This window comes from Numenius arquata, chromosome 22 (assembly GCF_964106895.1).
Source record: "Numenius arquata chromosome 22, bNumArq3.hap1.1, whole genome shotgun sequence".
Taxonomy (NCBI): Eukaryota; Metazoa; Chordata; class Aves; order Charadriiformes; family Scolopacidae; genus Numenius; species Numenius arquata.
Window position 1 is genome coordinate 6642411 of NC_133597.1, and position 13067 is coordinate 6655477.

Consider the following 13067-nt stretch of genomic DNA (forward strand, 5'->3'; position numbering starts at 1 on the left):
ACGGCTCTTAAACACATCCAGGGATGGTGACTCAACCCCCTCCCTGGGCAGCCCGTTCCAGTGTCTGATCACTCTCACTGTGAAGAATTTCTTCCTAATGTCCAGTCTAAACCTACCCTGGTGCAGCTTGAATCCATTCCCTCTTGTTCTATCGCTATTTGCTTGTGAGAAGAGACCAGCACCACCCTCTCTACAGTGTCCTTTCAAGTAGTTGTAGAGAGTGATGAGGTCACCCCTCAGCCTCCTCTTCCTCAAACTAAACAGTCCCAGCTCCCTCAATCGTTCTTTGTACGATTTATTCTCCAGGCCCTTCACCAGCTTCGTTGCCCTCCTGTCCCCCTTCGATGCCCTTCGATGCAACCTTCGTTGCCCTTTGATGTCCCCCTTAGCGAAGCAGCGTCACCGAGCTCTGAGCTGCCTGATGTGACGCTGGGACTCGTGCTGGTTTTCTGGTGCCAACTGGCCTATTTCTCTCCATAAACTGCACAAAAATCACCACTACATTATAGAACTCTAGGATATCATCTCCTTGCTGAATTGGCACTCCCAGCTGAGCGAGCGGTTGGGTGAAACCATACATTATGTTGGGTTTTGGATGGGTTCTTCAGCGCTGTGAGTCACTTGAGCTCGGGTTGGTCTCAATTACAGGGAGCCGGAGATGAGAGAAGCAAGATCTCCCCATCCGTGGGGCTGCTGCCACCGCTCCCGTGCTGTCGGAGTCTTAACAAAAAGCATATTCCCAGTCTTTAACATTAAGGATGATGGATTATAGTTTGTCCTCAGCAAAACGTTGCCTTGCTGGATTTTGGGGGTTTGGGAAGGAGCAGTTATCTGGGGTTATTATGGGCTATCGCTTCCCTTAGGGAGTTTGGGAGAGTTTCAAAGCCTGGGGTGTTTACCTGGACACAGCGTGCACGACGCTGCTGCTAAATTGCTTGGAGGTTTACGGGTGAAAATCAACTTGGAGTAGGAGAGAGTTTTTATGTTGGTTTTGTTGGTTTGTTTTTTTTTTTTTTCCTTGGAGACAAAAGGGGATTGTGCAAGACGAATAAATAGAGAGGGGGCTGTTTGCCAGCCTGGCAGCGCTGCCTGCCTTGTGGCTCCAGCGAATTTCAGGGATGTGCTGACAGCACCGGCAGCGATCCTGGCCCAGTTCTGCTGGTGGGATGAGCTTGGGGCCCGTCCCCTGGCTCTTTGCCACCCGTTGTGGCAGCACTTGACCAAACCGTGGCTGCCTGAAGTGACTTGATGCTTTCAGCTGTCCGAATGGCATGCCTGACACGGGACAGGAAATCCTGCTTCTGGAAATGCTCCGAAGGGTGGTGGGGCTTGAATTACATCTCACAGCACAGAAGCCGTGTTGGGTGAGGAGGGGGAACACGGTCTGGAAATAAGGACTAAGGATAAAAGTTGCCCAAGGCTCTGGTCTGGGTTGACTTTCCCCTGGGATGGGAGCGAGAAGGAAGGTGCTGTAAAGCGGGGAGAAGGCTGGGATTCTGGGGAGTGTAAAGCTCCTTTCTGGTCACATCTTAAATCCTTAAATTGTGGAAGGGAAATAATTTCACTTCTCCCCAGATGCGGTGACCTTTGAGAGGCCTGTGAATTTCTGCAGGCACATCTTATTTAAACAAAACGTTAAGATCCTCCCCATCCTCTAGTCTTTAACCCTTATGGTGGTTTAGATGTTCCCTCCAGCATTTCTGAGTTAGAGGGGTCATAGAATGGGTTGGGTTGGAAGGGACCTTAAAGATCATCCAGTTCCACCCCCTGCCCCGGGCAGGGACACCTCCCACCACACCAGGTTGCTCCAAGCCCCCTCCAACCTGGCCTTGAACCCCTCCAGGGATGGGGCATCCACAGCTTCTCGGGGCAACCTGGGCCAGGCTCTCACCACCCTCACACCAAAGAATGTCTTCTCAGGATGAAGATGCAGAGAAAATGCTGTGTTAAAGGTCAGTGCAGAAACGTTGCAAATTAGCAGTGGAAATTAATCAGCGGCAGGACCTTGCTGTGACGTGGGCACTCGAGGTGTCTCCGTTGTCACTGATGCTGGCGGCAGAGAAGCAGATGCATTCTGTCCGAATTTTGGGCATAGCTGCTGTGTGGGAGCCCAGGGTGGTCCCAGCTTCTGAAGCATCTTCAGATATTTGCTAAGGAGGGTCTTGCCTCTGGGCTTTGTGCCTGGAATATTCTTTCTGTTTCAGCTTGAGCAGCAGATAAATCACGCTGGTGAAGAGCTCGTCGGTCCCTTTGTCAGCTCTTCTCTGGAATCAGGTCTCAGCAGTGGGTGTGTGGCACCGTTCTCCCCGTCCTTTGCTGACAGGGAAACTGAGGCACAGCGGTGGCAATGGCTTCTCCACGCTCAGAGCAGATATAAGGGTACACACCAGGCGTTCTGGCTCTTGTTAGAGATTTTTTGCTACATCGTGCTGTTTCTTCTGAAAATACTTGTGTTTAGGCAAATTACTGGGTTCTTACTTCCCAATGTAGAGCTCATTTTACTCTGTGTATCTTTTATTAAACCTGTTCTCAGTTCCAAGATTGACTTTAATTCAATTTAACTAAAACCACATAGAACTTTTTTTAACAAGCTCTTTAAACACGCTTAATTCGAGTCCTTCAGGAGCATCGCTTATTACCCACGCTCGTCAGATCAAGCGCGCGCAGTAAGGCTGGGACACGGGAGAGGGATTTGTGCTTTCCAAGTGTCTTGTGTCCTGTGGGAAAATAGGCATTTTTCTGGAATGGGACTATACGGCCACGCGAATATACTGACCCGCGCTTGATTTCAGTTTTCTAAAGGAATAAAATGTTAAAGGGCTTGTGAAGGTAGTACTTTGAGAGTGAAAAAAAAGAGATTTGAGTACAGCTAATTGAGGTGCTAATCGCTCTCTTCATTAAATTTCGTGTTACGTACATGCCGCCAGGCGCAGGGAACCCAGCTGAGGTCGTTCTCTCCCTCTCTCCTTCCACTGGAGATAGGGGGGGGTGTAGCACACTCGTCCTCCCCCCTCTGTTGAATATCTCCGTCCCATGGACCACACTTAGAAAACGGAGCTATCGCTGTGTTCTGCAGAACTGATTGTTTGGTTTGTAGAATTTTCGGCTGCATCATTTTGAAAAATTCTTACTCTCCCACTGGCCGTTTGATGTCGGATAATGTTATGGAGCACCGGGCAAGCAGAGCTGGAGGCAACCATTTCATAGTTGCTGATTTAACAGTTGAGATCTTAAAACCCCTACATTCAGAATTCTGCCTCTCTCTGTTTTTACTGCAGGTTGGATTTTTCCCCAGTGAGTGTGTCGAACTCATTAACGACAAAGTTCCTCAGTCCGTCACCAATTCTGTGCCAAAACCAGGTAAGGGAATTACGTTTTATGACGCAGTGAAATAAAATGGCGTTGTCTTTTTGCTGTTCCCTGTTTAATATCTCCTTTGTACGTATCTGTGTGTCGATCAGCCTTTGTACACGCCGTGTTACCCGTGCATGTGTCGATCGTCCACACGTTACCTCTCTCTGCGTAGCTGCCACTGTTGAATGTCTTTCATCTGCGGTGTTTTGTAAACTCCCATCATCGTCCGTCTCCTGCGTGATTTGGAACGTTTTAAGAATTTAAGATTCCTTTGGCAATCCATAACGAGTGATTCCAAGCAACATCCCCGTTCTTGGTCTCCGGAGAACGTTGCACGTTAGGTTTTTTTTTCACACAGAACATACAGGAGACCCAAAAGTGTTTATGCTGATTTAGGTGGAATAGATTAATTAGGTACTGGGAGCTTCTCTCTGTTTGGGGATTGATGGGAGAAAGTCAGATACAACAGAACTTGGAATCCTAATTGCTTCTGCTCCGGGCGTGTGACTCCATCTCCTTCCTGCTGCCTTTTTTTTTGCACTGTATGAAATACGGGCAGATTAATACCAAGCTTTGCTGATGAAAGGCAAACTAAATAGGAAATGAGATCTTGGATCTGATTCTGCCGTCACCCAGTGCACACTGGGGAGTGCTTGCAGTTGTGCCGGCGTAACAGATCTCTGCAGAATTTACTGGTGGTGGAGCTTTTGGTTAATTCTTCCAATTTTTAAAGATATATCTATATATTCATATATAGGAAGATATGTCTGGATATCTTTTGTTTTGAGAGAAAGCAGTTTGAAATTGCTGATCTTTGTTAAAGCGTTACGCAGCCGGCAGGTTGAGTTGGAAAGCCGGGGAAGTGGCGTTCTTTTCATCTATTTTCTTTACTTTAATGGCGTTCCTTATCTCATAAGATTGCTGACTTGCTACTTTAAAACAAATAGATGTGATTCATCCACGAGCTTCAAAGCGCTGACGGTTCAGGGAAATAGTTTTCTCGGCCACTGGAATTTCCAGCCTTTTGTTATTCCTGGGAACACGCAAATGTAGTTGCCAGAACCGGTGTCACAGGGATCACTCGCAGCTCCAAGCGCTGCAGCAGGTGGTCGTTCCATAAATCCCGTATCTGCCTTTTGTTGTTGGGAGCTGATCTCTAAATACTCTAAATATCAGTCACTTCTCCCTGCCCCGTCAGCCACAGCGTGTCGACAAGGGCGGCTTTAAACCGAAATAGGGGCCAGGCTGATAGATACAATCATAAGCGAGTGTTTGTCATTAAATATGGCTCAGGCAATTAAATGGCCTGAGCTGTGAGTGAATAGTTTCTTGCTATGCTTTAATGAGAGATAATGAAGCAGCATAGATTAATAGATTCTATTTGGCTTTAACAACGCTCTAGGGGATGGATTTCCTCTTTCAGTCCTGGGAAATGTTTGTTATAAAGTTGATACTAAAAGCCCAAGCCCTATTAAAAGTAATAAGTTGAAAGATGTTGCCAAGTCATGAGGCTGTCCCTGTTGACCTTCCCTCATAGTTGTTCTTTGCCTACAATTAAAGGCAAAAGGCTGCTCTAGAGGAACACTAACGAGCTTTCAGAGGCAGGGATGGCTGGAGGGAGGGCTGCAGCTGTCCCTGTGATCCTTCCCTGCCCTTCCCTCGCACACGGAATTTGTCAGAGCTTTTCTTTGGAGCATTATGCTTTCTATTTTTTTCCAGCTTGGGAAGAAACGGTTCTGGTTTAAACGGAAAGAGGGGAGATTGAGATGAGATGTGGGGAAGAAGTTCTTTGCTGTGAGGGTGGTGAGAGCCTGGCCCAGGTTGCCCCGAGAAGCTGTGGCTGCCCCATCCCTGGAGGGGTTCAAGGCCAGGTTGGAGGGGGCTTGGAGCAACCTGGTCTGGTGGGAGGTGTCCCTGCCCAGGGCAGGGGGGTGGAATGAGATAACCTTTAAGGTCCCTTCCAACCCAAACCATTCTGTGGTGTGTGGGAGGCCGAAGCCTGGAAGACTCTTCCTCAGTTGTTACGAGAGTCGTGCCGTGGTGGGAGGTGGCAGGAGCCGGGGAGGAGGTTCCCGTAGCTGAGGTGTGTTGAAGGTGGTGCTGGAGAGCTCGAGGAGCCTCTGTGCCTGGAGGAGGATGAAGGGGTGAGGAGATGAAGGGGGAGGAAAGCGTTTGAGGTCCCTGGGCTGGCTGGGGTGTCAGTGCGGCCCGGGAGGGTGACACGGAGCAGCGGGGACTCACTGGGGCACCCGGGTGGCTCAGCCATGGGAAACTGGAGCTTTCCCAGCAGTTCCTCCAGGGCCTCGCTGGGAATTGCAGTGCTGGGATATCGCAGGAGAGCTTGCATTTTCCTCACCCGTATTCCCTCTGTTTAGTGAGTTCTAAAGCTTAAACATATTGGGCATTTCTCATGCACGTAAATATCCACATCAATTGATTTTCTCCCCTTACCTCTGTTAGAAACATCCGATTGGCTTCTCCTAATGAAATACAGACTTTTCTAAAAGGAACTGCTTGGAGCTTTTCTCCTTACTCGACATTAGTAGGGTGTCTCATCTCGAATTAATGTGGAGTTTTAGATTTGGGCTTGATAAGACATACTCATCAACATGCAAACTTTATTTTCTTTAATCAAAATACGATGTGGAGAGCATCTAGGACATTTTGTATCTGCAGCGTAAAGCTCTTTGCCACGAAGGAGTTTACAAACACAGAACTCCTTGTGTTGTTTAATTGTCCCTAGATTTGGCTGGGCTGAGCGAGCTAATGAAAAGCAGATGGAAAGCAAAGCACTTCCCGCCCTGCCTTTTTATTATTATTTATAATTAGAGGGTTTGATTTGCAGAAGTGATGGGGACAGCATGTTAATAGAACCATAAAATATGGCAATGGTCTCTAACGCAGTACAAATAATGACTGAGGTTCAAATGAAAATGGTTTAAATTCTGCTTTTAGAAACAATATTTTTTTTGACTGGGGAAGCTGATGCTCACACCAGTGATAACGCAGCCGGTGCCCGAGGGAAAGAAAACGGACCATAAAGGAAAACGGTCCGTTTTATTCAATTCTGAACGTTCAAAGTAATAAGAAAGAATGTTGGTTTTGCCTTGAGTCACCTCTGAAATCCATCTGACACTGAAGTGGGGATTGTCAAAGCTGTCACCTCCCAAGGTGCTGCTGGGGAAGGGACGCTGGCAGGGATGTGTATGGACCTGTGCGTGTATGCACAGGCTGTCACCGGAAAATCACAGTCAGTGTCGTTGTTGCTTAACAAAATCCGTTAGTGTTTTCCTTTTCCAAACTTTGTACACCTGAGAAAGTCGTACAAGGGGTCTCGGAAGTTGCCCGCCGAGGGGTATTTTCCCTTCATTCACTATTATATACTAAGCCCAGGCCCCATTTTTTTCATGCTCAGTGCTGTAAGAAAATGCCTTTTTTTTGTTTTTCAGGTGGGATGCAACCTGATGTTCTCACTTTTTCTATTTATGTAAAAAACACTGTGAAGATCCAGGAAGGTAGTGTGGGCTCACCAAGCCCCGGGTTGCTTCAGCACGTGCCCTTTTTTCTAAATTCTTCCTGTATTCTTACTCAGATACAATACTGCAATGATAACTTCTTAGCCTAAATTATTATATTGAATTAATATCTAATATGAAGTAGCTAATACCATTTACTGAGAGTTTAGCTGGAGTTCAGTACTGCAGTAGAAGGAATCAGGTTGTATTTAGAAGGATTTTTAAAAAGATCCTGGATAAAGGTTGCATTTGAATTTCAGATATTCGGTGGGAAGGGACTCTTTTAAATATTCATTGTGCAGAAAAAAGTGAATAGCTGTTTTGTTTTTTCCTTCCAAGTGAGCATTTGGGGATTGCTTGGAGGTTGTGGCCCTGTTTACTCTGCTCGTTCGCTCCTGTCCGTCTCCGGTTGGTCCTTTCTGGGCACTCTGTGTGTGTGTGTGTGTGTGTGTGTGTGTGTGTGTTCACACTGTCCCCACTCATCACTTTGGCGGTGTCCACAGCAGCACGTCTCAGTTACCTGTTCCAGTCCGTTCTTTCTCATAATTCTGGATATTTGTGCTTTAACAACGTTTAAAATCACGTGTCACGCTTCACCTCATACACGCAATTTGTTTGATGTCATTTGCTAATGAGTAGCATCTTGGGGACAGTTACAGCTTAAATGAAGAATTGGGGGATAAGAAGGTAAAGGTTCCCTTTCTTTTTTTTTTCAAAACAATGAGCATTTTTAAAATCAGGGGTCGTTCTCACCCGTTCCTCAGTCCTGCTTATGCTAAAAGAAGGAATAACCCCAGCAGCTCTGCCCAACTTTATGGTGGATTTTTCCAACTCCTGTCCCATCCATTCATTTCATCGAGATTTAACGGGTAAATGTACTCTTACGATACGCAACGAAGGACACGTTAAAGGGTACTTGTTAGTATCAGAAGCTGTTGTAAATGAATAATTATTTTTTTTAAACTTAAATAGATTAATCTGGGTCAACACACCAAATAGAGGGAATCCACTCAAATTCAGGAGGATTGAAATGCGGGTCTGGATGAGGTCACAGACTCTGTTCTGACCTCAGGAAGACTCTGGTACGGCGCTGAAGGAATTCATTTTCGCTGCAAAAAATGCAAACTGAATTCTGTTCATTGTCTTGGAGCTATTGCAATCCTACCAGGCTCCTAAGAGGTCACGCCTGGTCTGAAACAGGCTAATTGCTAATCCCTGGGTAAAACAAGATTGGGTTTGGGTGGGGTTTTTTAAATTAAAAAAAAAAAAAAAAAAAATGAGGAAGAATAAGGTACAAATAGAACTTGGATCCTGCGGGTGCCTGGGCTGAGCAGGCACTGCACACTGAGCGCATTGTGTCTCAGTGGTTTTTTAAGGAAAATATAGAAAGATAAAATGTATTTAATTAGCCCCAGTCTCGCTAATCTTATGCAAACAAACCAGTTTGGCGTTCAACATGCAACCGTCCCATTAAAGGTAAATTAAATGAAAATGTTATTGAGCCGAGAGAGGTATCCAGGTATTTCCAGCTGGAAGCGGAGAGGGAATGGACACACGGACACGCTCGGGGCCGCCCAGTGCAGGGCTCGGTGCGAAAGACACAAAACGTGCTCAGTATTGACAGACCTAAGGACCAATCCTTCACGAAATCCCATTCTCTCGGCTCCCGTGGAGCTCAGGCAGAGCCCTGAGTGGACAGAGATCGCAGGATTAAAGCTCAACACCCAAAAAAAGTGTAAAAACGACTTTGTTTAGCAGACTCGCACACGTCTTCGCGCTGTGCTGCGGAGATTTCTCAGTATTTCACCACCTGTTGGGCTGGGTGTTCCAACAGGGGCTTCAGCAGGACAATGCCAACCCGCTTCGCCCCGGATTTGAGCTGCTCTGATGGGTTATCCCCTGGACTTTGTGTTTTCCCTCCTCCATCCGAAAACAAAAATCTAACACTTGGGGCTGAGGCAGCAAGAGCTAAGTCTCTGCCTTCCCTGCAATTAATGATTTTCGGGAAGAACACCTTTTGTCAATGGGAAAACAGAGCTGTGAGACAAATTTGGTTTTCTTTTTGCACAGAATGAAAAAATAAGATAAAGCAGATGTCTGCTTTAGCACCAGCAGCAGTGGAGGAAAGCGAAATGTGTAAGGAACCGAATTACGCAAAAATGTAAATTTACAAACGTGGGAGTTATTTTCTTTTGTAAGCGGTTGGCATTGTCCCTTTCTATAAAGAAATGTTACATTTTCCAGCCCGGTTTCTGACTCAACGAAGTATTTAAACATGGGTTTAACCATAAACACATGCTCAGCAGAGATGGGAAATAATGCAAACATCCCGCGCTCCGCTCCCCGGCTCAGCAGGGATGGGCCCCCTGCGAAAAGTTCAACATGCAAAATGTTGGGGGGGTTTTGGGTTTTTGGGGGTTTTTTTGAGCTGGGACACACTGGGTGGGGAATTCTTGGATCCTAATGAATTTCCAAAGTGCTTAGGGAATAAAGCACCAAAGAGCTTGAAGGATCGGGTCTGTGGCCGTGTCCCGCGCTGTGTATAGCCTCGCTGAGCTTTGTATGAAATTAACCCATTTTCAGAGGGTGCATATTTTAACCAACTGCTGTTTGTTTGTTTGTTTTTGTCTTTTTTTTAATTATACCTTCCCAGTCTCCCCTGCCCACGGAGCCCGTCCAGCGTCTTGGAGCTACTTCCCCCCTTGTACGTTTTCATTTATTCCTTTTTTTCTTCTTTCACTCTCTCTCTGTGTCTCTCTCTTTTATTTTTTCCTCTTCTGTACATGCAAGTCAGTAGCACTGATGCTTTGAAGGAGAGTCAGGGAAACCAAACCAAACCTTTAGTCCTAATGTGCCTTTTTAAAAGCTTTTTGGACATAAAACACTACAGGAGGGAAAGAAAGAAACTGTTTTGCTGTCGGAGATAATAGAATCATTATTTTGAATCAATAAAACCCTAACTGAGAGAAATTAAGTGCCAGGCAACCGAATACGAATGTCAGTTTGAAAGAAAGAGAAGTTAAAAATGGATGAGGGAGAGGAGTTAAACATGGCTCTGAAAGTTTGTTAGAACTTGAAAATCTTCAGAAGCAGATATTCTTTTTTTTTTTTTTAAAAAAGATCAGAAAATGCTGTTTGTGCTCAGCATCTCACGCTGCCCAAAGTGAAGCTGTGAAGCTCTGTGGGAGTGGTTTATTCATCCGAGAGTCCTGCTTCGCGTTGCCATGGTCTCTTTTAGATCCTGCTAGCGCTAATCTGAACCTCAGAGCAATAACCTCCTGTCGGTAAAACAGGAGACTGTTTCCACAGATTTAACATTTTTTACAATAAAGGTCCCATTCACACATCGACTCCCCCCTGGAATGTTGTTTGGAGTTCATAAATCAGTCTTAAAACTGGATATACATATAGTGTAGGTAGATATATATAAAAGAATATGTAATATGTATATTTATACACATATATATATATGCTTTCCCCATGCACAGAGACACTTGCAGCCTGTTGGCATGGAGACTGTGCGCTGGTACCCTCGTACCGTGGGAAACAGGCATGTGGCTCCTATTCCCTGTGCTTCCTCCAGGAGAAGGATGTTATTTGACAGCAAACTTCTTGCTTCTGGTGGGAAGGCTCAGCTTTCTGAGCACCTTCCTGAGCTGGTTCCAGCGTTATCAAATGCTCTCCAGATGGACAGGCAGAGGATTCGGAGAGGAAAGGGAGAACGGGGTCTGTATTTCAGATCTGAACACGGAGAGTGAGGTTTCTTCCACTGCACGTGTCCGAACCAGGAGCAACAGCCAGGGAATATTTAAACTGGGGTAGAGTTTTTCAGAATGAGGGCAAAATTTATTGCTATGACTGGCTGTATCCACTGATAAATAAATAAACTGCCAAGAAGTTTGGGAGGATTCAGGATATAGTGAACACTGGTAAGATCCAAGGAGTTCCCTTTGGATATACAGGTGCGGAGAAAAGATTTTTCCTCTTTTATAGCCAAGTTCTTTGAATCCCTGAGCCTTTCAAAGAGCCATTCCTGCTAAGGATTGGTAGCAGTTACCTCCAGATAATAAAGACAGGGTTGGGCTTTTTGCCCTTTTTAAGATGAATACAAAGAGCAGCCAGATTTCTGGTTACTTAACACAACCTGGGAGGCTCTCATGCAGAGTCGCCCTCCTTGTCACGCTGTTGGTGAGGAGGAAGAGCTCAACACTGGAGCAGCTATGATCTTTCTGCTCAAAGGTATAAGGCTTGTTAGTGGTTCTGCTTGTTTTTCATGTGAAATGAATTTCTTTTGACAGCCGTGTCCCTTTGTGAGTCACGTAGTTGCAACAGAGAGTGGGACCGTGGCCATCGCCGCGCACAGAGGGATCGTGTGCCACATCCTCGCGCGGCCGAGCGCTCCTCTGGGGTCTGCTCTGGGGGTTCTCCTTTAGAATATTGCTATTATTGGGTGTTTAGTAATTCAGGAAGATACTTTATGTATTTTTTAAGTAGGGAGGCTTTGAGGTCCTGTTCAGACTTTGCTGGGGTTGGGGGGAAGTTACTTTCTGGGCTCATGAAGCGGTTTTCAGACACAGAAGTTCCTTTTTGGCCCTCAGCTTCCCCAGATAAAACGAGCTGGGATCGGGATAGGGAGGCAAAGGCTGAAGTATGTTTTTGAAACCGGGACAGAGTGCCTCAAAAATGAGCTCAAAAGCTTTAGTCTCCCAACCAGACCAAAGCCCATTATTGTGCAAGCGGCAGCTCTGTTTAAAATCACTGATTCTTCCACTAGCGTTTGCCAACCTAAATTGACATTTGCTTTACGTATTTATTTTAACTCTTTTTATATTGAAAACTCTTGTTTACTGTGATATGTGCACATAATATGTGTGTTTGCAGCGGAATTGAGAATTAGACTGCATACGGTGCGGTCACACCTGAGCCAGCTTTAAGCCCCGTTGCTCAGGTACCAGTAGCATCCACCTTCATCCTCAGCAGCTCAAGTTTTCTTGGGATTTGGGTCTTTACTCACCTTATTTCATCTCACCTCATCTTTTTTTTTTTTTTTTCTTGCTATTCATCCTGTGGGCTTGGCTTATCACTTCACCTAGACTTCTTTTTGCACATAGACATTGCTAGTTAGGAACACTTCAGGTCTAGAACACGCCAGAAGAGCAACACCGTAGAATGCCTGGCACTAAAATCTGGATTTCTCTAATTGCTGTCTCTACAAATTAAATTGTTGGTCTCCTGCCGCTTGTTCCAGGAGATACTTTAATTTAACCTTGTCCTTTCTCTTGCCTTCTGTCTGTCCCTCTGCCCTCTCCCCGCCTGACTGTATTTATGTGCAGATTTGGAGATGGATAGTGTAAAGCCAGGGTCTGCATCTCTTACAGAGGCTCTGAACCACTCCCAGCCCAGCTCAGGTAGAGCCCGTTACGTACAACCAGTCTCTCCGTGTCCTAACCACCTCTAACGCCGTACGGGATAGCAATAACCCTGTACTAACACCCTAGCTGTGGTTGCAGAAGCTAGATGTAGTTGAACTAGTTTATTTTTTATTTTTTATTTAATATCCAATGGCTAGAAAAGTCAATGCCTGATTCTAAGCATCTGCCTTCTCGCAGGCAAATTTTGTGCAAGTGATTCCATTGTGGTCAGAGGGTCCGGCTCTGAAGAGTCCTGCTGAGCCAGACTGGGAATGTACTGGTGCCTGTGTGGCTATTAGTCCATGTATCACAAATTAGCTGCTTTTTCTCCCCGCCCCGCTTCCAACTGCAGAATTTCTAAATATAAAGTGGTGTTCTTCTTCCAGGCTTTCAATTTGTGCCTCAGAAAGCTATACCCAAAGAGTGTGCCAAACCCATGACCGTGCTCTGGAGGCAAGAACTTGCTTGAATAAGAGAGAAAAGAAATGCGGTTAAATACTATCGTTTCATGGGAATGTAAATGACCCTCATGTGTACCCAGTTGCACAGTGATAGCAGAAAACAACTGCGTTGTGTTGTCATTGTCATGACAACGTCGCTAGAGCTTTTCAAAGCGAACATTAAGTAAAATTGAAGTGTTCCAGGGGAACTGAGGAACTGAGACGTGTCTCTGGTACATTTTATGTACCTAAACAATTCGATCGTCAGTTCTTGAGGGGTATTCGATAACAGACATTTCAGGGGTCTTTTTGTTTCGTTAAATCACATCCGGACTTTTGTTTGCCTG

At 45.7% G+C, this 13067-nt stretch overlaps 1 protein-coding gene across 1 annotated transcript in view; it reads left to right on the plus strand.

Annotated features, from left to right (window-relative positions):
- Positions 1 to 13067, plus strand: part of ARHGAP32 (Rho GTPase activating protein 32) — a 165927-nt gene that overhangs the window by 94181 nt on the left and 58679 nt on the right. The window contains exons 10-12 of the mRNA XM_074162520.1: positions 3279 to 3360; positions 9523 to 9573; positions 12203 to 12277. Of these exons, the coding sequence (XP_074018621.1) occupies positions 3279 to 3360; positions 9523 to 9573; positions 12203 to 12277 (208 nt within the window). The remainder of the gene's footprint in view (positions 1 to 3278; positions 3361 to 9522; positions 9574 to 12202; positions 12278 to 13067) is intronic.